Source organism: Lactuca virosa, chromosome 3, assembly GCF_052849685.1.
Source record: "Lactuca virosa cultivar CGN04683 chromosome 3, Lactuca_virosa_CGN04683_v6, whole genome shotgun sequence".
In the NCBI taxonomy this organism is placed as follows: domain Eukaryota; kingdom Viridiplantae; phylum Streptophyta; class Magnoliopsida; order Asterales; family Asteraceae; genus Lactuca; species Lactuca virosa.
Window position 1 is genome coordinate 295303967 of NC_136428.1, and position 26434 is coordinate 295330400.

The window sequence follows — 26434 nt, forward strand, 5'->3', positions numbered from 1 at the left end:
TATCTCAGACTCAACCTTTCTCTTGCGTAGAGAAAACTTTTCTGGACTTCCAATGTTTCCATTTCCCATAGAAGGATGGGACATTGATTTACCAGAAAAATTTGCTTGACCAGTGTGCCAAATCATCGCTGATTCAGCAGCAATAAGCAAATAAGTCAAATCAATAAGGGTCACGTCGTCGTCCATCATATAGTACTCTCCAATGAACTCACTATATGATTCGGGAAGTGACTGAAGAACCAAGTCAACATCCAACTTCCTTGAGACATCAACACCCAACATTCCCAATCTAACAATATGCAACTTCATATCCAAGATATGAGCACATACAGACTTTCCATCTTTGTGTCTTTTTGCCAATAGGGCTTGAGTGACCTTGAACTTTTCAAGTCTTCGAACACATGGGTCAGGGAGAATTATTGGAGGAGGTGGCGAAAGTGAAGCATGATTTCCATTTCCACAATCCAATCGTGGAACATCATCTTCAAGCGGAAAACTTTTTCCAACGGATTCAGGAAGACCATAGTTGTTAGACTTTGACATCTACAAAACGGGAGAAATTCAAGTTAGTTGATTGGAATCCTTGATATAACACCCACATGAAATATCAAGGCTAGGACCCAACACAATATCCTACAATATGAAAGAGGGATTTCGTAATCCAAATTGCAGAATATTTGAAGGTAGGTAAATGACGATTTACCAATTTCCACCATGAAAAACGAAAATGGAAAATTAGGTTTTAAATGAATTGAAACACCAAGATCCTTTGAGATTCATTGAACTTTTCAATGGCATGTTTAAATCTCGATTGTGCCCTTCAAGTTTGTGACTGGGATGCTGAGGATCACAAACAAGTTGTGGATAACCATGCAAATTAGCTTGGTACTCTCGATGTTACAAATCACCTAATCAATGTGTCGGTTAACCACACACGCTCCATTGATCTATGATAAACACCAAGCTACCCATTTCCATCATTCATTGGTCCCATATTAGTGTGCCGGTTAACCACACACGCTCCACTAACGACCAACAAGGTGCAATGTGCAATTTCATGGATTAACACCTACTCCACATTTTGCCTAAAGTAACTAAGATTTGGGAATTTACAAAAGTGTTTAGTTACTTCGTATTTCATTATACTTATAATGGAAGGTTGTGTCATATCCTACCCGTTCGGCTAACGACCCTCAACTAGTCAAGAGTGCGGTGGGTAAGAGTGGGTACCCAATAAATCGCCATTTTATAGGCAATTTCCTTAAACACCCCTTATAGACCAGCTTCGTGAATGAGGCCTACTAACGGTAAGACTGGCATTTACTTATACATATATAATATTAAACTTTTAATTCTATATAGTATGAGGATGTATTTTACACTTTTAAAATACTATGTGGTTTAATCTATTAATAAATTAAACTTTTAATTAAATTAACTTAAACCATATTATTATGGATTTATTAATTATCTCCTTTAATTAAACACTTAATTAATTTAATAAAACCATAAGGGTGTAATTTGAACTTTTCAAAATACTAGGGTCTTAGAATTTAATATTTCAAAATTAATACCTTTTTAATTAAAATTTGAAATTCCAAAACTTGAGGACAAGTTTTGAAACCTTTAAAAACATTTGGGTTTAACTATTTAAATTTCAAGAATTAAAACTTTTAAGTTCAAATTTAAACTATAAAACCTAAGGGTGTAAATTTAAACTTTTCAAACTTACCATGTCAAATATATGACTAATAATAATCCTATATTATCCATATTTAACTAAATCCATCAATTTTGATGAGGATAACCATTCCAAACTTAAAAAATCGGATTTTGGCAAGAAAAACGAGTTTTGGCAATTATCCTCAACAAAATCTGGCTAGAAAATCGAAATTCCCGGAACCAGACCCTTGGACTCGTCGAGTCCACTACGGAACTCGTCGAGTAGGACCTATCCGTCGAGTTCATACAGGGACTCGGCGAGTCTGCCAGGCAGAAGACCAAAATTTCGATTTTTTTGAACTTTGGTGGTTCACTTTTGCATCTATTGACTAGAAAAACGACCTAGGCTCTGATACCACTGTTGAGTTATGAGCATAACATCAATCCTATGGTGTTCATGCAACCCTAATTGCTTTGATCTAGGTTTTTCTAAGTAAACATACAACATTGAATACCAAAGCAATAAACCCTAATTGACTAGCATACAAATCAGAATCTGACATGTGATTAGGGTTAGAATCATTACCTTGATTGTTATGTAGCAATAACAATCACAATCCTTCTTGATCTTGACTCTTGAAAGCTTAGTGCCTCGAGTGTTTCACCTCTAATGGAGTCACAAACACTCAAGCAACAAGATGACTTTAGGAGAGGGAAGATTTTCAGTCCTTAGGGTCTCTTAGAAGCATTGGTCGAAAATCCCTTAATCACGGGGTCTATTAATACTTGTGGCCGCTAGGGTTTTAGGTGGAAACCCTAATATGACTGCTTAAGCCTTAAGCAGCCCATATACTCCTTCCTTAGAGCCCTTTGGACGAAATCTTATGGGCTTCCCCATAAATTTCGTCCACTCCACTCTATGGAGTCCATCAACCCAACTAGCAACTAACAGTTAATTGCAATATCAGTCCCCTTTATTAATCAGTCTCTTTTGATCACCAAATTAATACTAAATTAATTTCTGATCAATACTAATTAAATAATATGATTTCGAAATAATATATTAAACTTGTAATATATTAATAAAACCATTTTCGAGTACCAATTTATTATTCATATAATAAATTCTACTCTCTCCTCTCTTGTCATCCTATCAAGTTGCATGAGTGAAGACAACCCAAAAGGACCATGCTCATAATCGGGTCATGTACATACCAAAATAGTTATGGGCTTAGACACCTAATCCAACAGGAAGAAGTACAACAACTCGTACAACTATGGCACCAGTGGCTCCAAGGGCAGAAGGGTCATATGCAATAATAGCATAATTATGAACAGGGTGAAGACAGACCAGCTGAAAAAATTTAGTTAATAAGCTTAATTAAGAGATTAAGATGGAAGAATTAAGATTAATAGTTAAAAGTTAATTTCTCTGTTTCATAATCATACCTCTCATGGGATTTCTATAGGCAACAATATTCTTGTCAACTGCAACCCTAGAGATCTCAGCAAAAAAAAACCTTTTAGAAGAGTTAGGTGAGAAATACCCTGCTACCAACTGTATTTGATGTATCCTAAATGCTATTTCTTGTGGAAGGTCCTATAGGTTTGGTGTCAAAACCGTTAGGTGATAAGAAGCACCATTTCCATTTCCATATCTGATTCCAATGACGTCTTCTAGTGTATCATAAGGAGCACTAGCAACTGCCAAAAGCTAATAAAAATTAATAAATAAATTTTATGCTTTCTAAATGAGTAGATTAAGTACCTCATCAACATGCCTCAAGAAAGCAAATAGGGCACATGTAATGGCATGAGTGCCTGAGAAGAACTGAACTAAAGTGTGTTAAGTAAATTGAGAACCTAATAAAAATGGTGGGAAGAACAGATGAATGATTAAAAATGGTAAACCTATGAACGAACAATTGTTGATTCAGCACCAAAAATTTCTACAAAATCTTGGTCAAGGGCTTCTCTACCACCTGCTTGCTCATGGCCACAAGCAGTGTAACCGCTGAAGTGCTACATTCATATAATGGGAAGAATGTTTTAGGAAGGTAGATATAAGTTACGAAATTGACGATGAAGAAATTGACAATTTGTATTATCGATGGTTTAAAGTGTAGATGATTAATCATACATGAGATCCGACCATTGCGTTCTGAAAAGCTTTAACCTAATCTCCATTGTGAACAAATATGTGTCGTTTATATTCTAATCTACAACAAATTATACCCAATGTATCTCGTTCCTTTTTCTATAATGCCAATATGGATGCAATTTGGTAAATATTTGGTGAGAAAATGAGATTCAAATATGATAACAAAGACATTCATAGCCATTTCTGTTGATTTCCAACTCGAAATCATAAATTATGTTTCGACAAAAGTGTCGAATTTGACATGAGAGTGTGGGGAGGTTTCAAGAAGAACGGAGCAGAAGCAACAACACAAAAGATAACATTAGGTATCGAGGGCTAATCGAGTTCGATTAAAAAGGTTATAAAACTCGTAATAAAGGAAGACGAACCTATGGAACAAATAAAGAAGCATAATGTTGATGGTGATTGACCATGAAGTTTCGAGACCTTGACTGTAATGGAGCTGTTGTTCTACTTGATATGGAGATCACTCTAAATTTGTAGTTGTGATACAACTCTTCCATTGATTGAGAGGCTGAGAAAGTACTTGAGGAACTAAAGATCGAGAGAAGTAGATGGAGGGTTTATGAACCGAAACCCTAGTTCCAACAATAGTCGTGGTTCCAACAACTGTACCCCTTTGATTTCAATTTCATGGTCTGGTGACAAAAAACCTTCGATTTCACTAAGAACCAGAACCTTAGTTCCAACAATAGTCGATTTTGTGGCCCTATATAGAATTTTAGGCACGAGACTCCTTGATTTCTGCCGACTGGTATGGGAGAAAGGAGAAGCGCATCGTGGTTCGTTTTTTGGATATTTGACTGAGCGAATTAGAGCGGGGGCAGAGAATGGGTGGAGACATCGGTCGGAGATCAGAGATTTGGTGATGGTGTGATGCTGTTGTGGGAGAAAAGAGCAGTGACGGTGAGAGAGACATCGTGGCTCTCCGATTGAAGGTTTTTTTGGTATTTGATTGTGTGTGAGAGAGAGAGAGAGAGAGAGAGAGAAGAACGATTAAAAGAAGGTAGAGGAGAGCATGACGGCTTTTCAAACTTTTGGAATTTCATTTCCCCCGCGAGCTTCTAAAACGCGTGTTTATGAAAAAAATATAAAGCGACGTGCGCACACGACACACATTTTATCATATGCGCCCTCCATGTTTTTTTTGACACTAATTTTAGGGCACGCACAAATGCGTGTCCTCTATCCTTCAAAATTTATAAGAGATGACATTATTGTTAGGACGCATGCTTTTGCATATCGTAAATCACTGCGTGTCATTGTTTGTGCGTCATTAAAGGCTGTTTTTCTAGTAGTGAATATAATCAAAGGTGATCTGAGGGTCTATGATATTAGAATAGGATAACATATAACATATAATCACACAAATTTCAGCATAAGGGCATTTTAGTCAATTAACCTATATTAAAAAAGGAAATTTTCGGATTTTTAGGGATAATTAATTCCTTTATTTTTAAAAATCTGAATATTTTAAATTAATTCAAATTTAAAAATCCGATTTTATTCTATCAGAATGATAGAATGCCAACCATAAACTAGTAAATATATTTTTCGATTTTATTATGTCAGAATGACAGAATGTCAACCATAAACTAGTAAATACATTCTGAAAGAATACACAAAATCGATTCTTGAACTAATAATATACCAAATAATTACATTGTATGATTGTGATTCATTGAATAATAACAACATTCTGAAAGAATAACAAGTATAATTCTTGAAAAATTTCAACATTCTTAAACAATGAGTGTGATCATTCTTTAATTCATTCTTCAAGCCGTTCCCATCAGGTCTTCAAGCCATTCTTCAAGCCATTTCTATCACAAATTCATTGCTAAATATTTTGTAGCGATACACTTGTAACAACTACACATTAAACATACAAATAATTAACTACAATTCTATAAGAATACAACAATAAAATTCTTACAGAATAAACTATTCTTGTAGAATGGTTTTGAATATTCTTAAAGAATTTGTATTATCAAGAATATACCCAACGAACAAAACATTTGAAATATAAATGCATGAAAATATCATGTTAACACAAAAGGTGGCTAAGAAAAAAAAACAATTAGAATATATAAAGCATCTTCGTAAGGGAACAATAAGTAGGAAGAAGAAGACCCTCAAAGGGTAAAAATGTCCAAATAGATAGTATCTATCCCACCAGGTGTAAAAAACCACCTTTTTTGCACCTGCAAGTTGTGTTAAGAGCCTATCTAAGTTAGAACATAGTGTTAAGATACAAATCACGAGTCTTTACAATAATTAGTGATGCTAAGAAACACATCAGTACTTACGTGTATGTCTGTGATCACCTACTATTCAAGGGAAAACGGCTCAAGCTGGGCTAAGTAATTCATACATTCAAGTGTTATTGTTCAATGGATATATGTTTACTTCAGAAGCAATTATTGTTCAATAGAGATCTCTTCACAACAGAAGCAATCATAAAGTATCTTCAAAACTTGGGTTTTACTTAAATGTTTGCACAATATGGAAGTCAAAGAAAGATATAGAATAACAGAGCCAGAGGTAGTGTGTGTGTGAGGGGTCTTACACGGGCGACGACGTCGGCATCGACAACTGGAAATCCATTAGCTTTGAAGAGGTTCGAAACAGTACTTTTCCCCGTCGCAATTCCTGGATCTTAGACAATCCATCTAAAGTGACAAAGAGGAACAGATAACAGTTGTGTGTATGAAAAACGAAAGACATATACTTGAAGAGCTTGAAGGCTAGAGAACTTGAAATTGAGTTTTTCGCCTGATTTAAAATCAACAGACGATGCTGAAGAGGAATTCTGCTTGTGAAACCTATTCATCATCTTCTGCTTCATCATCTCCTTCATTCTGATTAGCAACCAATCTTAGCAGCCAATCTTGGCATTGATGGAGATGCATGATTCTCATTAGCAGCCAATCTTCAGAATCGTTTGAACTTAGAATCTTCAGAATCAGATGGTGATTTTAGGGGTTATTGCGGCTGTGGTGGTCGTGGTGTTCGATGACTTTCATGATTTAGGGTTAGGTTATGAAGAAGCGGAGTAGAAGAAGAAGCCAACCGGGAGACGAGATAACTTATAATAGGGAGATATTGAGGACTTGGAGGACTTTCGTGATTTAGGGTTTGGTTCTTGATGATCGATTGTAGAAGAAGAAGCAGAAGCGGTGGATCAGAAATGATGATGTGTTCTATTTAGGACTAATGTTCTAAATTTATCTTTGCTTCTTGCGTAATATCAGGAATATTAATTATCTACCATAAATAACTATGCAAAGATTACAATAATACCCTTAAATGATTTATTTTTTCCTAAATTTCTATTGGTGCATTCATGCACACAATAGTTGCTAGAAACATTTGAACCTAGCTCTCTCTCTCTCTCTCTCTCTCTCTCTCTATATATATATATATATATATATATATATATATATATATATATATATATATATATTATTAAAGAGTCGTGGAAATTTGGTTTACAATAAAAGTTATTATTCCGCTTCATTGCATGAGTGAACAACTAGTTTTAATGTTTGTCAAGATTAGAAGCTTGTAGGAATGCTTTGCTCATGCTTGAAGAAATTACTAGGATCAACTAATGTTTTCACCTTGACCAGCCTGTTGAAATTAATTTTGAAGTACTTGGGACCCCAAGAACTACTTGCTTCAGCATAGGTTGCACCTACTCCCAAATCAAGATCATTATAGTTCAAATAAGCTGCTCTAGGAGAATCAGAAACATAAGAAGCCATGTAGTTGTATAAGCTTCTAATCCAACTTATATGTGGTGACGTTTCATTGCCATCCCACACAACCAGATATTCAATCATATATAATGATCCGAGTCTGTGTGGGAATGGAATTGCCGATTCCGGAATCTCATCCATCTTTCCTCCATACGGTGTTAACACCAGAAGTGCCATTCCTGCTTCTATTTTGTCGTTATAAAACTCCCATAACCCTTCCAATCCCTCTACTGAAATAGGATGTGTTGCAAAATCTGATTTCCCTTTGAAGGAATTTTTTGGCATGGCAGTTCGTTTGAGTAGTATCTCGGGAGATTCTCCGTTTGTGAAACTAGAACCGATTACCACGGATTCAATCCAGCTCATTTCGGTACAGTCTTCTCTTTTCAAACCCAATTCCGGGAATTCTAATTCCATCAGTTGAAGTAATCTGTCAATCCCACCGAGGAAAAGTGTTTCAAAAGTTGCTCTTATTGTTCGGTTTCCCGTGTTTGGATCGATCACACTGAACATTAAGACCCTAATGTCAAGATCTTTGTGAATCTTGGGTGCAACGTATTGCCATTTGTGGATAATTTTGGTTAGATTTTGCTCCAAAGTCCTGGCGATTGTGGATACGGTCACAGTTTCCGGGACAGGAACTAGCTTTATCTTCCATGAAAGAATGATTCCGAAGCTAGAACCTCCTCCACCTCTAATAGCCCAAAAAAGATCCTCCCCCATTGTTTTTCTATTAAGAATCTTTCCATGTACATTGATGAATTGAGCATCGATGACATTGTCGGCTGCAAGGCCATATTTCCTTCTCATTGCACCATACCCTCCACCGGAAACGTGTCCACCAAGGCCTAATGCATACCATACACCTCCAGGGAATCCAAGATTCCGACTGTTCTGTGCAATTGCATAGTAGAGTTCACGTAGAGTTGCCCCAGCTTGAACCCACGCGGTGGCGCTTTGAGTGTCGATTGTGATGGATCTTAGATTTATAAGATCAAGAATCACAAATGGGAGTTGTGAAACGTAAGATAACCCTTCAAAGTCATGGCCTCCACTACGAGTTCGGATCTCAATTCCATGGTTCTTGGAGCAGTGAACGACTGTTTGGATTTGGGATTCATCAACTGGTGTAATGATGAAGAGAGGTTTTGGAGTTGAAGGTGACCTGAATCTTAAATTGTTCATGGAGAATTGTAAAACAGATGTGTATGAGGAGTTATTCTGGGTGTAAATGACTTCAGAGATTGAGGTTGAGTTATCAGAATTATGAATAACGCACTCAAGAAAGTCACCATTGGTATTCGTTGATACAACTTGATCTTCACTTAGCACTAAGAAGAAGAGGATTAAGAAAAAATACGGTGTTTTAAGCTTCATTTGTTTTCGTGTAGGAAAAAGGATATGAGAAGATATATAGATATAAGCACTCAAGATTCTTTGGCTACTTGTTGCAGGTTATGTGGAGAGCATCCCCATAAGAAGCTGAATTGGGAATGAAAGTTTGACTTTGAGGGTTTCTGAAAGCAGCCTCTAACCTCATGCCGGAAAAGAGGTTTGATTTTGAACAAAATCCTTATCTTATAGTACTTTTCATTGTTTCAAGATACACATGGGTTTCGTGTAAAAGTTATCCATTCATACACGTATTAAACATTGAAAGTGCTTTTTATATATCAAACATGCAACACAACTGCCTCAAACTTCCAAGATAAAATCTATTTACAAAATATGATCGCTTTTAGTCGGCATAAAGTTTTTATTTCTTGTAGACAGTGAATTTTATGAACAAAAAAAAAGTAACATAAATTTGTTTCACAAATTATGGAAAATAAATCAAACTTATGAGATATTTGTAGTTCAATTTGCATTATTAACAAAGAATTAAGTGATTAGAATAACAAATATTTATAGATGTGCAAACACGGGCTTAAAGGTAAATATTTATAGATATGTGTAAACACAGGCTTAAATATATTAGAGTAAATTACTTGGTTCCTATTTTGTCAAAATTATATGTTTGGTCCCTAACTTTTTTTTTTACACTCGGATCGTCCCTGTGGTTTGATTTTGTTGAGGTTTTCTTCCCTATGGTTTGGTCAAAATTGCACATTTGACCCCTAACTTTATGTATGTGACGAACGAAAAATACAACAAAATCAAACCACAGGGACGATCTGAGTGCAAAAAAAGTTAGGGACCAAACGTACAAATTTGGCCAAGTCATAGGAACGATTTCAATCATTTACTCAAGATATTAATATGCGAAATAAACTGTCTAATTTGACTTTACAAATAAGTTTTTAAAAGTTGAGATACAAACATTATTCAAACAAAAATATTTTATTTGTTTATTTAATGTAATAAAAGAATTATACTCATTGAAATATATATATATATATATATATATATATATATATATATATATATATATATATATATATATAATTATACTTTATCATAAAAAGAAGAAAAAAAAAACTCGAAGTGTGTTCTCTTTTTCAAAGGACGCCAAAACCTCCTTTACGGACTAGATAAGAACATTACAACTACAACTTTATTCATAATAATCTCTCTATCTAATAAAAGAATCCCTCTATGCCACAGGTCCATTCTACAACATTTTTTCTGAAAAAGTAAAATTACTGATATACCCCTTCTTCGTTTATGCCTCTTATAACCTGCATTTGGAAATTGAATATACAGTTACAAACGAAATTTATGATCCTCATAACAATTTGCTGATTTTAAGCGAATTAAAGGTTAAAATAAATTCAACACACAGAATTTTCAAAACTTTTCTGATTATATCTAGAAACTATATAATCTCATTTTTATATACCCGATTTTTTTACCATTGTTATAGGGATTTGAAATTTGAACTCTTATAATTTTCACTGATTTGAAATAAGAATCCCTTAAATTATGGCTACTAAAGATTATCATAATCTCTAAAATTCCAATAAATATCACCTTTTTCTATTTTCTATATCCTTTACGTCTCTTTCTTCTCACTCTGATCATCTCTTGGAATATGATTTTACTTCATTTCTTCGAAGCTGTATCATATTAAACAAGAAAAAACATCAGGTAACATTAACCTTTGTTAAATCAAACCATTTATGCATTCTTACATGTTCTGTTTCTATCGTTTCTTCTTTGGATGTGATTTTTGTTTCTATTGTACTATGTACACATGTTGTGTGTGTAAATGTTTTCTGTCATATACGTATGTTGTGTTAGTTGTGTGTCTTTCTATTGTGTTTTGTATCAAAGTATTTTCAAGAAAACCCGAAAATGGACAACAAACTATCGTTAATACACATACAATAGCATTGTATGGATAGTCCTTAACATTAAACTTTTTGTGTAACAGAGGTACACAAATACATACACACACAACATCACATGCAATGTATGTTGTGTGTGTATATGTTTTCTTGTGAAAAGCTACAAAGTCAAGATAGATCGTCAAAACACATCACTTGAACAAATTGATTAAAGGACATTTGATTGTTTTAAGTATATTGTTAGAGATGCTTATCATTGTAGGGTCAAAGATAGTAAGTAAAATGCAAGGTGATTAAGACTCGAGCCGGTGAGTTAGCTAAAGACGACATAAGAGTACTATTTTTCTTTATATGTTGACAATCTAATAAACATCGTAATTATTACAATTTTTTTTACATTAAACAGATGCTTATTTCAATTCTTAATATTTTTAGTTTTTTATTTCATAAAACAGGTACAAAAACCATTCTTGTCGATTATAGCAACGTACTTTAAAAGTACATTGCTGTTTTTTGCTAAAATTAAGAGAAGAGGACCACATGACGTGAAACTACATTGCTTTTTTTTTATGAAACAAAAATCCCTTTTTCCAACAATGCACTTTCATGCGTTTGTCCTTTTTTCCTTGATTTTATCTTTTTAAGTTTGGGCTAAATGCAAAAATTATAAACATACTTCCATTTTTTATGTTTCTTATAACATTCCTGTGTGTATGTCTTGTAAAATAATGCAAAAACTATCCATTTTATTTCAAAAAATTCCCATTATATGTGATATTTTCTGTTTGTAATATAAGATTGTTAATAGCTTGACACTTCTACCCTTGCCTTAAAAACCATGTAATTTACATGAAATGACAACATATTTTTGAAGTATATTACCATTTCATGTATATTACACATGCATTTGGAGAATTTACATGCTGTTTTTACAGTAAGCATTGTTGTCCTAAATTTACATGTGCTAATGAGACTATAACGACAGATATGAATTTATATAAAAAATGATAAGCTAGGTTGCATTAATAAGAAAAAGTGTCAAATTGTAAGACATTATTAATTATCAATGGCAAAAAATGATAGAAAAATCCTTTTAGGGACAAAATTGTAAGATATTCCAATATTGCTCCTATTCACTTTGAATTCTAATGGGTTAACTTTATGTATCTTTGTTAATTGTCTCAATTTTGAGACTACAAGCTATAAATGTCATATTAATGGCCATTTGATAAAAGTTTAGGAATTGATTATGCAATATGTAATTATGGTCAGTTAATGGAGAAACCTGTTAATCTTCTCATGCAGATTTTGCCCTGTTGGATCAAGTAGATCATTGATAACCTAACATGAGAAAGCATAAGCACTTAAGTAGAGCATTGTGAATCAAAGAATGTTGCTTATAAAGTTCATTTATGATCCTCAATTAAAAATAAAGCAACTATAGAAAAGGGTATTTGGTAACATGGATTTCAAAAGATTGGAGAAGTAGCAAGAGAAAATGGTATTTTCGGCTTGTGCATATCATAATTACGACAATATGTGTTACATCTAATTACTCAAGGAGGTTCTTTTGTATGAGTATACATACAAAATTAATTAATCTTCAATGGAAAGTGTAACCCATTAACGTAAACAGCCTAATATTCTAAAAGCGCGAACAAAATTTTTCAAAAGATTCGGGAGAAAATTCAGTGATTCAAATTTTCACCACAATAAAAGTATATATACTGAAATTATACCCGTGGAAAGTATTCCACAACACCGTATCTTGATTTTCTAAAAAAAAAACTAAATTTTTACCTGTTGTTCATCGGAGGTTAATTGGAGGATCATCACTTTAATCGTACCAGACCATTTCTCCCACGTAGCACAAAATCAAGACCGACAATGCGAACCCCTGTGCGAGATTGATTCTTCCCAATCTTTTGAAGTGCTACGATCTTCTTGCATGTATGTTTATTTTGTCTAATAAGAAATCGTAATGAATATAGAAGAAACAATCAAACGATATCAGGTCATCTAGCGTTCTTGCCCTCCTTTGTTCAAATCGATGTTCGATTTGACAAATACAAAAATACTCCTTCATTGTCGATGACTTTCTTCTAATTCAAAATATACATGATTATAGTACAATACATAAATTGTTTCCTTGATTAACTCATTATACCCTTACATAAATTGCCCCTGTATTTTTTAACTAATATTATCTTATTCCCTTAAAAATTATAATTTTTGCAGGCGACATTGTTTTTAGATTAAGATAATTGACAATTTTTCAATATTGCTTATAGAGTAATGTAATTAAATATTGTTTTTATTTAATTAATTTTGTAAATATTTATTATTTTAATTTGAATCATAAATAGGTTTTTACATTTATTTTATAAAATTCGATGAAGTTGTAATGACAATTTAACAACCAATAAAAATATTTTCTAATAATTAATAACTATTTATTAAATATTTTACCCGTGGAAAACCTGTGGTTTCCACGGGTTGTAACCTAGTATGTAATAGCCAAATTCATAACTTAAGAAGCTGTCGCTTCACTCACTGTCTCCAATTTTTTCCATATTTTTTTTTTCTGTTGACATGATTCAAACTAAATTTTGTAATTCTTTATAAATGTGTTGTGGGGGTTTAGTTTCTCATTATAGGCTTCTAAAACCAAATCCATCACATGTTTGTAGTCCATATGGATTATTATCGAAGTTGATATGTTAGAAGAGGTATCTTAGGGACATAATATCAAGATGGAATTCTAACGCTTATGATGTATGGTTATAAAGGATGAGAGAATAAAGCCTAGGAAAAACATCCCAGTAATGTACGAAAACAGAAAAGAAAATAGAAAAACTGAGGCATGTGTTTAACACATTGTCCTTAAAACAATTTTGTCCGCTACCGGATGTTTGTTTTCTAGGATACAACAGTTTGAAGTGGTTTTTCTAGAACACCCGAACCCTCAGTTGGCATGGATTATATCCTCAATATAGCTAGAAAAAGAAGAAGATGAAGTGGGGAAGAAGAGAGTTTTCTTGCATTCTTTTTGGTGTACTCAAATGGTTGTAGAGTAATGATATTTATACTACACATTCTATAACCTGCTATTTAAACACCTCTATTAATCACAAAGATTAATGTGTGTTAATATGTAATTAAATTGTAATATTGATTACAATTTCAGTTACGAAAGAGAGAAATATTTGCAAGAAAGGTCCCTGAACTTTTCTTTTCTTTCTCCCACCCATCAAACTCTTTTATTTACTTCTTCCAACACCCTTACTTTAATGATTAATTTCTCATTCATATTAAATCCATTTTGGACGTGTTAAAAAATGGGGAAAACCCATTTTTATAAATTTGGTTAATACCAATTTTCCAACAATCCCCCACATGAATGAAAATTGATCAAACATTTTCAAGCTACCTAGATAAAATCCAACAGTTGAATCATGCATAGGATAGGTAGGTGTTACCCTTTGAACCTTCCCTTAAGATACATATTTATTTTACTAGCGTACCAGTAGACTCGATGTCCTTGAACTGTTTTTCCGTTTGTGTAAATAATCAATATGTGTCTCATATGATTCTCCCTGACCTAGTTAGGTTCTCATTGATGTGTCCGATATGGTTATGGACACTTTCCTGGTTCTGTTAGAGCTCTTAGGAATGTGCCAATACAATTCCTTTTGAAGCGACCCCACTTCTCTCTCATATAGGTGATTCTGTAATAATCATTAAAAGCTAATCCGTGATGATTTCCAATTTATCATCCACGACTATAAGCTTAACCTGCACCACTGTTTGTTTTAGGAATGGGTTGGGGTTAACCCCCACGGTGATTCACAAATGTTATATGTAAGTAGGTTGTCCCATTGAACCTAGATCTTGGGATCTCCAGTCAACTAGGTTGGGTTTTCCTTCGCAATAACTTATTAATCTATGGCTTTTTGTACCATTCCTCATAACGACCTCTCATTCCAAACATTTCATAGCAGATCCGCAATCTGATTTTGACTTTATGTAGCCATTCATCCATTCACAGTACACAATCAAACCAATCGAAAGAAGAACATCAGTCAAACTTTCATTTGATTATCACCATCGAAATCAATTTTGATTCCAACTGCAAATTGTATCAGTCGAAGTTGACAATTGATCTCAATTCGTTCGACTAAAAAAACTCAAACCACCAATTCAACTCTAAATTGTCAAAACCAGTTCGATTCAAGACTTAACGATCAATACCAGTCAATGATTTTGACTCCTATCTCCAATTTTAACTTTCAGTTTTGACCATCGAAATGGTTCATCGACACATACTGAAATCATCATTCTTAAATCAATTTTCACTTATTCATCGAAATCGATTGGTTATACAAACAAAACTACTAAGGAAATATGAACGCAGTGAGGAGATGTTTTGAAATGAATAAGAGGATCAGATATGAGGTATGAACTGTAATGGATTTGAAAAGATATAAAGCACTGATTAATCAAGAACAGTAACATGTCGTATTATGGTTCAAATTGTATGGATTGAATTTTGGGCTCAAATGAGTAGGGTGAACATTACCCACGAATTTAGAATGGGCTTCAACTAATGATCCGATTAATGGATTCAAATTTGTGAAAATGATTTTAATTTTGATGTTTGATCTAAAAAAAATTAATTGGATCATCAAAGGGGTTTAAAACGAATTTGATCCAATGAGGCAAATCGATCAAAAATGAAAAACGAAAAGCACGAATCGAAATCATGGACGTTTTGGAATCCATTTGATAATTTGAGATACCTTTTTGATGATCCGAGTTCCATTTGCAACGAACGAATCAAATTTAGAAGATCTTGGTTCTTTTGTTGGAACGAGAAAATCTCCAATTTGAAAATTGTACCACCCACGAGGCGTGTTGTACAACTCGTTCTTCGTGTTCTTCAACGATCTAAGAACATCTTCATAAGAACCATCAACACTTTTGTTTTTTGACTTCAAATTCAATGCAACATTTGAATATTGTTGCTTTGGAACCTCAATTTGTTTCATAGATTTCAGATTCACAATAACATTTGACGATTTTTGTAAGTAAACCCACTTGTTCTTCCGTTTAATCTTCTTCTTCTTTTTCTTTGTCATCTTTTTGCATCTTGAAGATTTGATTTCAAGAACACCTTCATTCTTGACAACTTCAAATTTTGAACTTTGAATCAAATCTTTTGGAGTTTGATACTTGTGAATTTCTTGGATTAACAACTTTCGATAAGGAATCATTCCTTCAAACGAATCACAAGAACACAAAATATCATTGGTTTGAACTCCAATCGAGGAAAAAACTTTTTCATCTTCATGAGAATCAACTTGAATCTTCTTGTCATGAACTTCAAGAACATCACATTGAACTCCATAGTCTTGAACTTCAACAAACTTAAGAGCAAGAAGATCTTTTGGGTTTTCAATTAGAGAAATGTATTTCTTATTAAACAAATCTCTTTCTTCTCCTTCATTTTGATTTCTACTACAGACTAATATGGACAAGTCAGTTTTAGTCAACCATTCAATCTTACAAAGTGGTTGAAATATCAAGCTTCCATGATCATCTTTCAAACCTCCATAAGAAACCTTATTACCCATAAAATTGATTTTCGTTGACTTTGTATTTGACATCTTCAACGATCACAACCCAATAATCATACGACAAGTCCACCATCTTTGATCAATTGATAAGATCTTGAGTTTTTCTAGAGACAGAAAGTGATAATCAAAGAGATCTCTAGAGAGAGAAAGTGAATATGAACCAAATTCTAGAGAGAGAAAGTGGTACAAACAAGTATTCTAGAGAGAGAAAATCGAATTATGGATCAAATCAAGGAAAAATTCGATTCCTAGAACACAAAACACTCTCTAAACATGAAGATCAATAAGAACATGAAGAATCACGAAATCAAGAATGTCATCATGGATCAATATTTGATAAAATCAAGAACACCCGCTGTGATACCAATTGTAGTGGTGTTGATTATGATGACATGTGCGAAATTGATTAGATATAGTGAATCATCATACAAATGATGAACACATGAAGTAAATAAATCTGGTTTAAGCTCTCATTAGATCTAGAAAGAACATACAAAGTGGGTCTTATACAAATTCTCTCTCTAGTCTAACACTCCAAAATGATCATTACATAAATGAGTGTCACTCACTTCCTATTTATAGGAAAGACAACTCATTACACAATACAAGTGGGTAAGCACAAATACATCCAAGCGTGACTTTGCACCCTAACAATGTGTATGGGGAGGGGGGACAAAGAGTAACATATTGATGATTTGGTTCATTTGTCCGTTTAGGAAAGAACTTGACACTTTTGTGATATGTCAAAAATATGTCACTAGAACATGGCTTGTTTTATGTCTAATGCATGCTTTTATTGTATTATGTGTGATTTTTAAATTTGATTTCACATGCTTAAATAATATTTTGGACATAAATAACTGATAGGATTTAGGTAAACAAACAAAGTTAAAACCCTTAAGCTTGCATGCAACCTAAATAGGATCTATGTTTTCTCTATTGAACCTATAACTAAGAACATCAAAATGAAACCTGCAAACCCTAGGCAATTTTCGAAATTAACATTAGATGGTTTTAGGATTACATACATTTTAGTTGTTATAGCAAACAACTTAAATCCCTCTTGAAGATCTCTTGGAAGCAGGCACCACATGTGACAACCCAACATTTTCTAGTCAACTAAAGTCAATTTTTGTTAAATAAAATGTTGAATTTTGTTTATTCCATTAAGCTCTTGTGGGTTAGGAAATAATCTAATATATATAAATAAAGTTTATATAAGTTTTCGGAACCAAAAACACTCGAAAAATCCAGTCTCCTTCGAAAAATCAGCAAAAAATCGTTCAGCCCAGTGTTTACGTCCGTAAACCCAATTTCGACCGTAAACCCAACCGGTATAAAGGTTTTTCCCGGAGAGATTCCTCATTTTTCATCGTTTTCACTCAAAAATCCTCTCAAAGGGCTCTCAAGAACCTCCCAAGAACATTCAAATCATCAAGATCGAATCTTCAAATCTTCAAGTTGTTCCTCAAGAACACCCAGAACACCAAGAACAGTCTTCAAATCTTCAAAGGCTGCAAACCGTTTACAGCCGAAAACCGTTCTTAGTCGAAAACCGTACACAGCCGCAAACCGTTCACGGCCGCAAACAACCTTGAGCCGTGAACCTTGACTACAAACCCTCGTTTTCCACAAATATAAGTCTCGGTAACAATCCTAACCCAAAAGCAAGTGTTTTCTAACACTTTAATTAATGGACTCACTAATTTAAATACAATTATGTGTTTAATTATCGTTAGGATTCCGTTAATTCCGCGTACAACAACTCGAAGGTCATCTTTCAAGTCTCGCCGTCCGGCACATACACACAACCAACTGTGAGTTCATACCCCTACACTTTTACTATTTTTAATGTTTTCAGGGGGGAATACAAGCAAAATACAAAGAAATTTAGTGTTCCTATATAAAGGATTTCAAAAGGATTAAAACTTATACAATTGATACAACTAAGAGATCACCACATTTTATAAAATATTTAGATATTTTATCCCTTTTTGTAACATGCTGAGAATGAGGGAAGTTTTCAAGATACAACCATAATTGCAAAGTTTTTAGTACAATACATGAACCGAACACACAACATTCATGCAAACTATAATAAGTATAGTTTGGGATTCAATACATTGTTTCATCAATTCCAGAGTTATACATTAACAAACATATAAAATATGTTAGATATAGTTTATGGTATGCATTTCTACTTTCTGAGAATAAGAGTACAATACTAAATAATTATTTAAGTATAACTATTTTACTCTACGAGTATACATACAGTTTCAAGTACAAGAGAACAATACAATACTACACGTAAACTTGTTAATATAGGGTTGTGAGGCACTACTTCAATTGTACCTTTCGGGGTGCGGAACTAAATCCTAACACAGTATAACCAGAGTCTCCTGGAGGGAGAGAGTGAGATTTGTGAATAGATCTATTCGGGACTGACAATCCCACACCTGAACTGCTAGCTACTATTAGGCAGGCATGCATGGGGTGACAAATGTCATAACATCTGACGCCTGAAGAACGTCGTAGAGGTCACTAGGTCATATCAAGCATGGTTATACCAAACTCACAATAGTATAAACTAACCATTTGTTTACGGGATTTCAATTCTTCAACTAGTTTTATTTTCATTAATAAAGCTATCATACAACACAACTGGAGGATTTCAGGGAGTACAAATACATGGTTTTATTTTAAGTAATAAAACTGCTATACATACTGGTGGTAGCCAGGGTTTTCATACAAAATACATTATACATTACTGGTGTTAACCAGGGTTTTCATACAAAGGTTTTCCTACAAAACCTACTATACAATACACCTGATGGTAACCAGGCATACAGACTAAAATTTTCATATACATTCATAGAATACAGTAACGAACATACATTTTGGTCTTAGGGTTTAAGACTGCTTTTCATTACTAAAGAATATATTGGATTTTCTGGAGATCATGCAAACATTTCACAGATTCACAGACAAGTTTTCATTACAAAAACGTACTTATGAACTCACCAGCTTTAATGTTGATACTCTTTAAAAACCACTTGTATTCTTAGGGAATCAGTAGACAGGTACACCCGCAGACTTTTGAGAAGACGGAGCGTATAGAGTCGCGTCTTTTATACTTTTGCTATACTTATGCTGTTATACAAGCTATGTATCAAAAAGATGTAAATACTTTATATAAGTTCAATGTAATGGTTGTGTTTACTTTGGTTACTATGATGCAATTGTTGTGATACTGTACATGACGTCCTCCGCCCCCGAATGTTTGAGCCGTTCCGGTTTGGGGGTGTGACAGATTGGTATCAGAGCATTGTTTATAGTGAACTAAGTATTTCAAACATTACAAGATATACAACTATAAACACTATGGGGCCGAAGCGCTCTGACTAAAAGTATACTTTTAAATAAAAAGTATTTTATAAGAAGTATACAAGTATCCATACATACCAGAAACAATATCACAAGAAGAACAAAACAAAAGTATTTAGATGTTGGACACTGCGGTCAAACCTGGGCAGTTATGTAATCATATCTGGGATAAATATAGCCTGATCAACTATATTTATTTGAGATATGACCAACATGTGTTTGGGAGTGATAGTGGTGTTGCGACAAGTCTAAAACTTACCAAACTCCATACAAAAGAGATCAATAGAACATAACACACAACCTAAAATACTATAGGAGTATTTTAGCTAGAGCTAAACATATTGTAGACATTTGATTCCAAGTGTTGCTATTTATTTTTCTAGCGATTGTTTACTTGTATTAGTAGACTTCCTCTGTAAAAATCGCTTAATAGAACACTTTATCTATCAGGTTGAGATATATCTTGTTCAATATCACCTGACCCCTGACCACTATAGAGGACTTATCTTCATTTTCCTCTTGAATTATTCTAGAGAAAGATGCTTCCAAAGAAGAAGTCCAACCGAAAGAACAACAATCCTCCACCGCTGCCACCTCCTTAGTTCGAACCTGCTGTGTTTTAAGGAGCAGTCACAGCCGATGTGGCTACCGCTATGTCGCAGATCAATTCTAGCAGCACTAGCGGATTGGGTAGTGGTACCCATCCCCTCAATCTTGATGGTGGCCAGGGACACCTGAAGGAGTGTTCCTACAAAGACTTCATGAACGCGAAGCCCAAATCCTTTGACGACAATGGAGGTATCATTGCCCTAACTCGTTGGTTCGAGAAAATATAAATCAATTTTCGAGATCTGTGCATGCCCCGAGGAAAGCAAGGTGAAGTTTGCCGCCTGCAGCTTCACATATAGAGCGTTAACTTGGTGAACAGCCGATTCAAATCTCTAACTCTACCGGTGGCTAATGCCATGAGTTGGGAGAATCTGAAGGAACTGATGCTCGTTGAATACTGCCCACAGGGCGAGATACAAAAGCTGGAGCAAGAGCTATGGAACCTGAAGAGGAAGGGTTCCGACATTGCTGCATACACTGCTAGGTTCAGCGACCTGGCTCTTCTGTGTCCCGGGGTGGTCACCCCGGAAAAAAAGAAAGTTGAGAGGTACATATGGGGATTGACACCCCCAACTCAAGGGAATGTTTTGGCTGCTAAACGTCTCACATTTGACAATGCCAAGTGTCTGGCACAGACTCTGATAGATCACGGGGATAGTCATGAACCCGTAGCAGCCGTTCCTAAACCACCTAAGGAGAGTGGTGGAAAGAAAAAGTTCTGGAACAAGCGCAAGGGCCAGTCTTCACAAGTTCCCTCCAAGAAGCAACAGACAGTGGCAGTCCATGCTGCTACTGTTCCCACTGTTGTTCCTACTGCTCAAGCACCTGCCAGTAGGTATGTTGGTACCCTCCCAAGGTGCGATTAGTGCAACTTTCATCATCACGGCCCCGCCGTGATATGCAATGCAACAACTGTGGGAAAAAAGGGCACACAACTCGTTTTTGCAAGACACCAGCACAACCAGCCAACCAAAACCCCGGTGCTGGAATAGGACAAGCATGCTATGGGTGTGGAAAAACCTGGCATTACAAGAGGAATTGCCCGAAAGCAACGACTGCTGGCAAGACAGGGAAAGTGCTAGCAATGGGCCAGGAGGAGGTAGTCGCTGATCCCATCGTAGTTACAGGTACGTTCCACCTCGACAACTCTTATGCATGTATTCTCTTTGATAGTGGTGCAGAGAGAAGTTTTGTCAGTCATGCATTTAAACACTTACTCAAACACAAATACCAACCTTTAACAGAAACATTCACCGTCAAAATGGATAACAGAAAGAACGAGAGTACTAAAGACGTATTTGTAGGATGCACCCTCACTCTAAACAATTATTCCTTTCTAATCGACCTTATGCCAATCTCCATAAAAAGCTTTGATGTCATCATCGGCATGGATTGGTTGAGCCCCAATCGTTCTGATATTCTTTGTTACAAAAAATCCATTCACCTCAATCTCCCATCTGGGGAAGCCCTCGTTATCTATGGCGACAAACTCAGCACGAACCTTCGTATCATTTCGTGCATTAAAGCCCAAAAATACCTGCGAAAAGAGTGTCACGCATTCTTAGCCCATTTCATTAACAAAAAACAAGAAGTTAAAGACCTTGAGAGCATCCCCAAAGTCTGTAACTTTCCCGATATCTTCCCCGAGGATCTTCCCGGAGTTCTTCTCGAGCGCCAAGTCGAGTTCCGAATCGACTTAATTCCCGGAGCTACCCCCGTAGCCAAATCCCCTTATCGTCTAGCTCCAGCGGAAATGAAGGAATTATCCAGTCAACTTAACGAACTGCTCAACAAGGGATTCATTAGACCGAGCTTCTCACCCTGGGGAGCACCGATATTGTTCGTTAAGAAGAAGGATGGATCTTTCCGGATGTGCATAGATTATCGTGAGCTCAACAAACTCACTATCAAGAACCACTACCCTCTTCCCAGGATCGACGACCTTTTTGATTTACTTCAGGGAGCAAGCTATTTTTGAAAGATAGACCTGAGATCAGGGTACCATCAGTTACGAGTCCAGGAGAGTGATGTTCCGAAAACAGCTTTCCGAACTCGATATGGCCACTTCGAGTTTGTAGTGATGCCCTTTGGTCTAACCAACGCACCCGCCGTATTCATGGACCTGATGAATAGGGTGTGTCATCCATTCCTAGACAATTTCGTGATAATATTCATAGACGACATACTTATTTATTCTCGAAGCAAGGAAGAACATAGCCAGCACTTAAGACAAGTTCTAGAAACACTGAGAGCAGAAAAGCTTTACACGAAATTCTCTAAGTGCGAGTTTTGGATTAGGAAAGTGACCTTCTTGGGTCACGTGGTTAGCAAAGAAGGCATACATGTAGACCCTTCCAAAATTAAGGAAATAGAGAATTGCTCAGCGCCGAAGACGCCCACAGAAATCCGTCAATTCTTGGATCTTGCTGGCTACTATCACAAATCCATCCAGAACTTCTCCAGAATTGCTAAGCCTCTTACCGCCCTGACTCAGAAAGGTGTAACCTTTAGTTGGGGAAAACAACAAGACACTGCGTTCCAGACTCAGAAGCAAGCCCTGTGCAGCGCCCCTATATTGTCTCTTCCTGAAGGGACAAAAGATTTCATAGTTTACTGCGATGCGTCCAATCAGGGGCTAGGTTGTGTTCTTATGCAGCGAGGAAAGTTTATTGCCTATGCCTCGAGACAACTAAAGACACACGAAGTCAACTACACTACTCACCATCTTGAGTTGGGAGCAGTGGTCTTTGCGTAGAAAATCTGGAGACATTACCTCTACGGAACCAAGTGCACTGTCTTCACCGACCACAAAAGCCTCCAAAACATTTTTGATCAAAAGGAGCTAAACATGAGGCAACGGTGATGGGTAGAAGTACTCAATGATTATGAGTGTGAAATACGCTATCATCCCGACAAGGCCAATGTGGTAGCGGATGCCCTCAGTCAGAAAGAGTACTCTGGTCGCAGAGTGAAGGCACTAGCAATGACAATCCATTCCCATCTGTCCGCCCAAATCAGAGAGGCTCAGCTGGAAGCCTTGAAACCAGAGAACATGATGGATGAGGCCTTAAGGGGAATGGAGAAGAACTTAGAGATCAAGGGAGACGGAGTTTACTACTTCATGAACCGGATCTGGACCCCAAAGTTCTGGGGTTACAGGGAGGTTGTCATGAACGAAGCTCACAGAACCCGATACGCCGTTCACCCAGGTTCTGATAAGATGTATATGGACCTCAAGAAACTTTATTGGTGGCCAAACATGAAAGAATGGATTGCTACCTTTGTGGGCAAGTGTCTAACTTGTGCCAAGGTGAAGGTGGAATATCAAAAGCCATCAGGTTTACTTCAACAGCTCGAGATACCTAAGTGGAAGTGGGAGTGGATCACAATGGATTTTATTACCAAGTTACCCAAGACACCGGGTGGTCATGATACTATTTGGGTGATCATCGACAGACTGACCAAGTCCGCCCACTTCCTGCCAATCAAGGAAACATACAAAATGGAAAGACTGACTAGAACTTACATCCGAGAGATAGTACGACTGCACGGAGTGCCCGTATCCATTATCTCGGACAGAGATAACAAATTCACCTTGAGATTTTGGCAGTCACTGTAGAAGGCTCTTGGAACTAAGCTGGATATGAGCACAACTTACAATCCACAGACCGACGGGCAGAGTGAGAGAACCATCCAAACATTAGAAGACATGCTGAGAGCATGTGTTATCGACTTTGGCAATTCATGGGGCACTCATTTTCCTCTGGTCGAGTTTTCCTACAACAATAAATATCACACTAGTATTAAGGTTGCTCCATTCGAAGCCCTCTATGACCGTAAGTACAGATCCCCTCTGTGCTGGGCTGAGGTGGGTGACACGCAGCTGGTTAGAGGTCAAGTCCTTGATAGCACTCTCACTGGCCTTGAAATCATCCGAGAAACCACCGAAAAGATCGTGCAAATCCAAGAACGACTAAAAGCCTCCAGAGATAGACAAAAGAGATACACCGACAAAGGACGAAAACCCTTGGAATTTTAGGTTGGTGACAGCGTTCTGTTGAAGGTCTCACCCTGGAAAGGCATGATACGCTTCGGAAAGTGTGACAAGCTAAATCTAAGATACATTGGGCCATTCGAGATCCTCGCTAGGATCGGCACCGTAGCCTACAAACTCCGGTTACCCCAAGAGCTTCGTAACATTCATCCCGTCTTCCATGTGTCAAACCTTAAAAAGTGCCTATCCGGCGAGACTCTTGTGATTCCACTCGATGAAATTGAGATCAACGAAAGTCTTAACTGTTGGATAAGGTGTCTAAGTCCATAACTTTATTTGGTATATACTTGACCCGACCCGGCATGGTCCATTTGGGTTGCACTTCACCCGAACTATTTGTATGGTTAAACCTTTGAGAATTGTATGTTTAAGATTTGTTAATATATTATAAGTTATAATATATTAATATGAAATCATATTATTTAATTAGTATTGATCAAAAATTAATTTAGAATTAATTTGGTGATCAAAAAGGTGACTAATTAAATATAGGCTCTTATATTTATATAAGTGTGGGCTAATACTCATTTGGAATGGGCTTGCCATGCATGGGAGTCCATGGATAGTCCATGAAGCTTTTAACCCATGGATCCTTGGAAAGGAAGAGTCATGGGTATTAGGGTTTACATCGATGTAACCCTAATCCTCCACACTATATAAAGGAGCTTATGATGCTTGAAATGTCACTAGTTGTGTGTGTGCAAGAAGGTGGCCGATTTCTACAAGCAAACATACACTCTCATAGTTTTTCCAAGTTTGTGGTGATTTGTGATTTCCATTTGAGGCATCCACATTATTGGTGCTTGGCTCTCAAACTCCAAGGAATCAACTCACTATTGAAAAGGTATGTAATTATTCTAGCTTTTTATGTTTAAAGTACCCCATGCCATGCTAGATAGGTTATGAACCTTGGAAAAACAAATTTGCATGTATTCATAGTAAAAACATAGATCCAAGGTTTCTAGGGTTGCATGTACACCATAGGAGTGTTAGGATGCTCAAAACCCATCAGTGGTATCATAGCCTAGGATTGTTTTCTTGAATACTTGATGCAAACTGTGAAAAAATCGAAAAATTGAGCTGTCTGGACAGTGGACTCGCCGAGTCCATGGGGGGACTCGACGAGTCCAAGCACAAACTCATCCTACTCGTCGAGTAGGTTCATGCACTCGACGAGTAGGAGGCTCTGACTACAGTTTTTTGACTTTTGCTGCTGGAAATGGACTAGAAACATTACCCTAAACTGTTTTGATGTTTTAAAACCTGTTTTAGATGGTGTAATGGTTGTGCTAATCCATTTACAATGGCCAATATCAAAATTCCATGTTTTATATGTGTTCATATGATTATTGAAATTTTGATATGATATTCACGTTCTTATGAGTTATTGTTAGATCATAGGAATTACTTGCTAAATTGTGTAGTGATTAATTCTTGATCAATTATGTGTTTTAATGGAATCCATAATTTGTCCTCAAGTTATGGATTTTCAAAAGTCACTTTCTTTAATGTACATTTAAAACACATAAGTTACATAAAAATGAAGAGTCTTCACTTTTATGAACCATTAACTCATAAGTTATGAAATGAAAAGTTTTGAATAGTTTCAAAACTTTCCCTCAAGGTTTGAAATTTGTAAAGTCACACACACTTTAATTTCAACCCTTAGGATTTTAAAAGTTAAAATTCAACCCTTATACTATTATAAGATTAATGGTTAATATTTATATATATGTATAAGATCAAGTCGTTTTTCCGTTAGTAGGCCTCATTCACGAAGCCGGTCTATAAGGGGGGGTATAAGGTTGTTGCCTATAAAATGACAGCTTAATGGGTGTCCATTCTCACCTACCGCTTCCTTGATCGGTGGAGGGTCGTTA

The 26434-nt window shown here is 35.9% G+C and overlaps 1 protein-coding gene and 1 long non-coding RNA gene across 2 annotated transcripts; both read right to left on the reverse strand.

Annotated features, from left to right (window-relative positions):
• Positions 1 to 7308: 7308 nt before the first annotated feature.
• On the reverse strand, positions 7309 to 9145 carry LOC145167284 (monolignol oxidoreductase AtBBE-like 15). The gene has a single exon (XM_079086443.1). The coding sequence runs from the start codon at positions 8959 to 8961 to the stop codon at positions 7381 to 7383; it is 1581 nt and encodes a 526-aa protein (XP_078942569.1). The 5' UTR covers positions 8962 to 9145; the 3' UTR covers positions 7309 to 7380.
• Positions 9146 to 10049: 904 nt separating this feature from the next.
• On the reverse strand, positions 10050 to 12979 carry LOC145167285 (uncharacterized). Its single transcript, XR_013741030.1, has 4 exons — positions 12672 to 12979; positions 12157 to 12212; positions 10555 to 10640; positions 10050 to 10262 (listed from the first exon to the last, which is right to left on the reverse strand). It is a non-coding gene; the product is annotated as an uncharacterized LOC145167285 (long non-coding RNA).
• Positions 12980 to 26434: the final 13455 nt, after the last annotated feature.

What these genes read in the sequence shown, in the direction of transcription:
- LOC145167284 (XM_079086443.1), bottom strand. Translation starts at nt 8,961, where the DNA reads ATGAAGCTTAAAACACCGTATTTTTTCTTAATCCTCTTCTTCTTAGTG.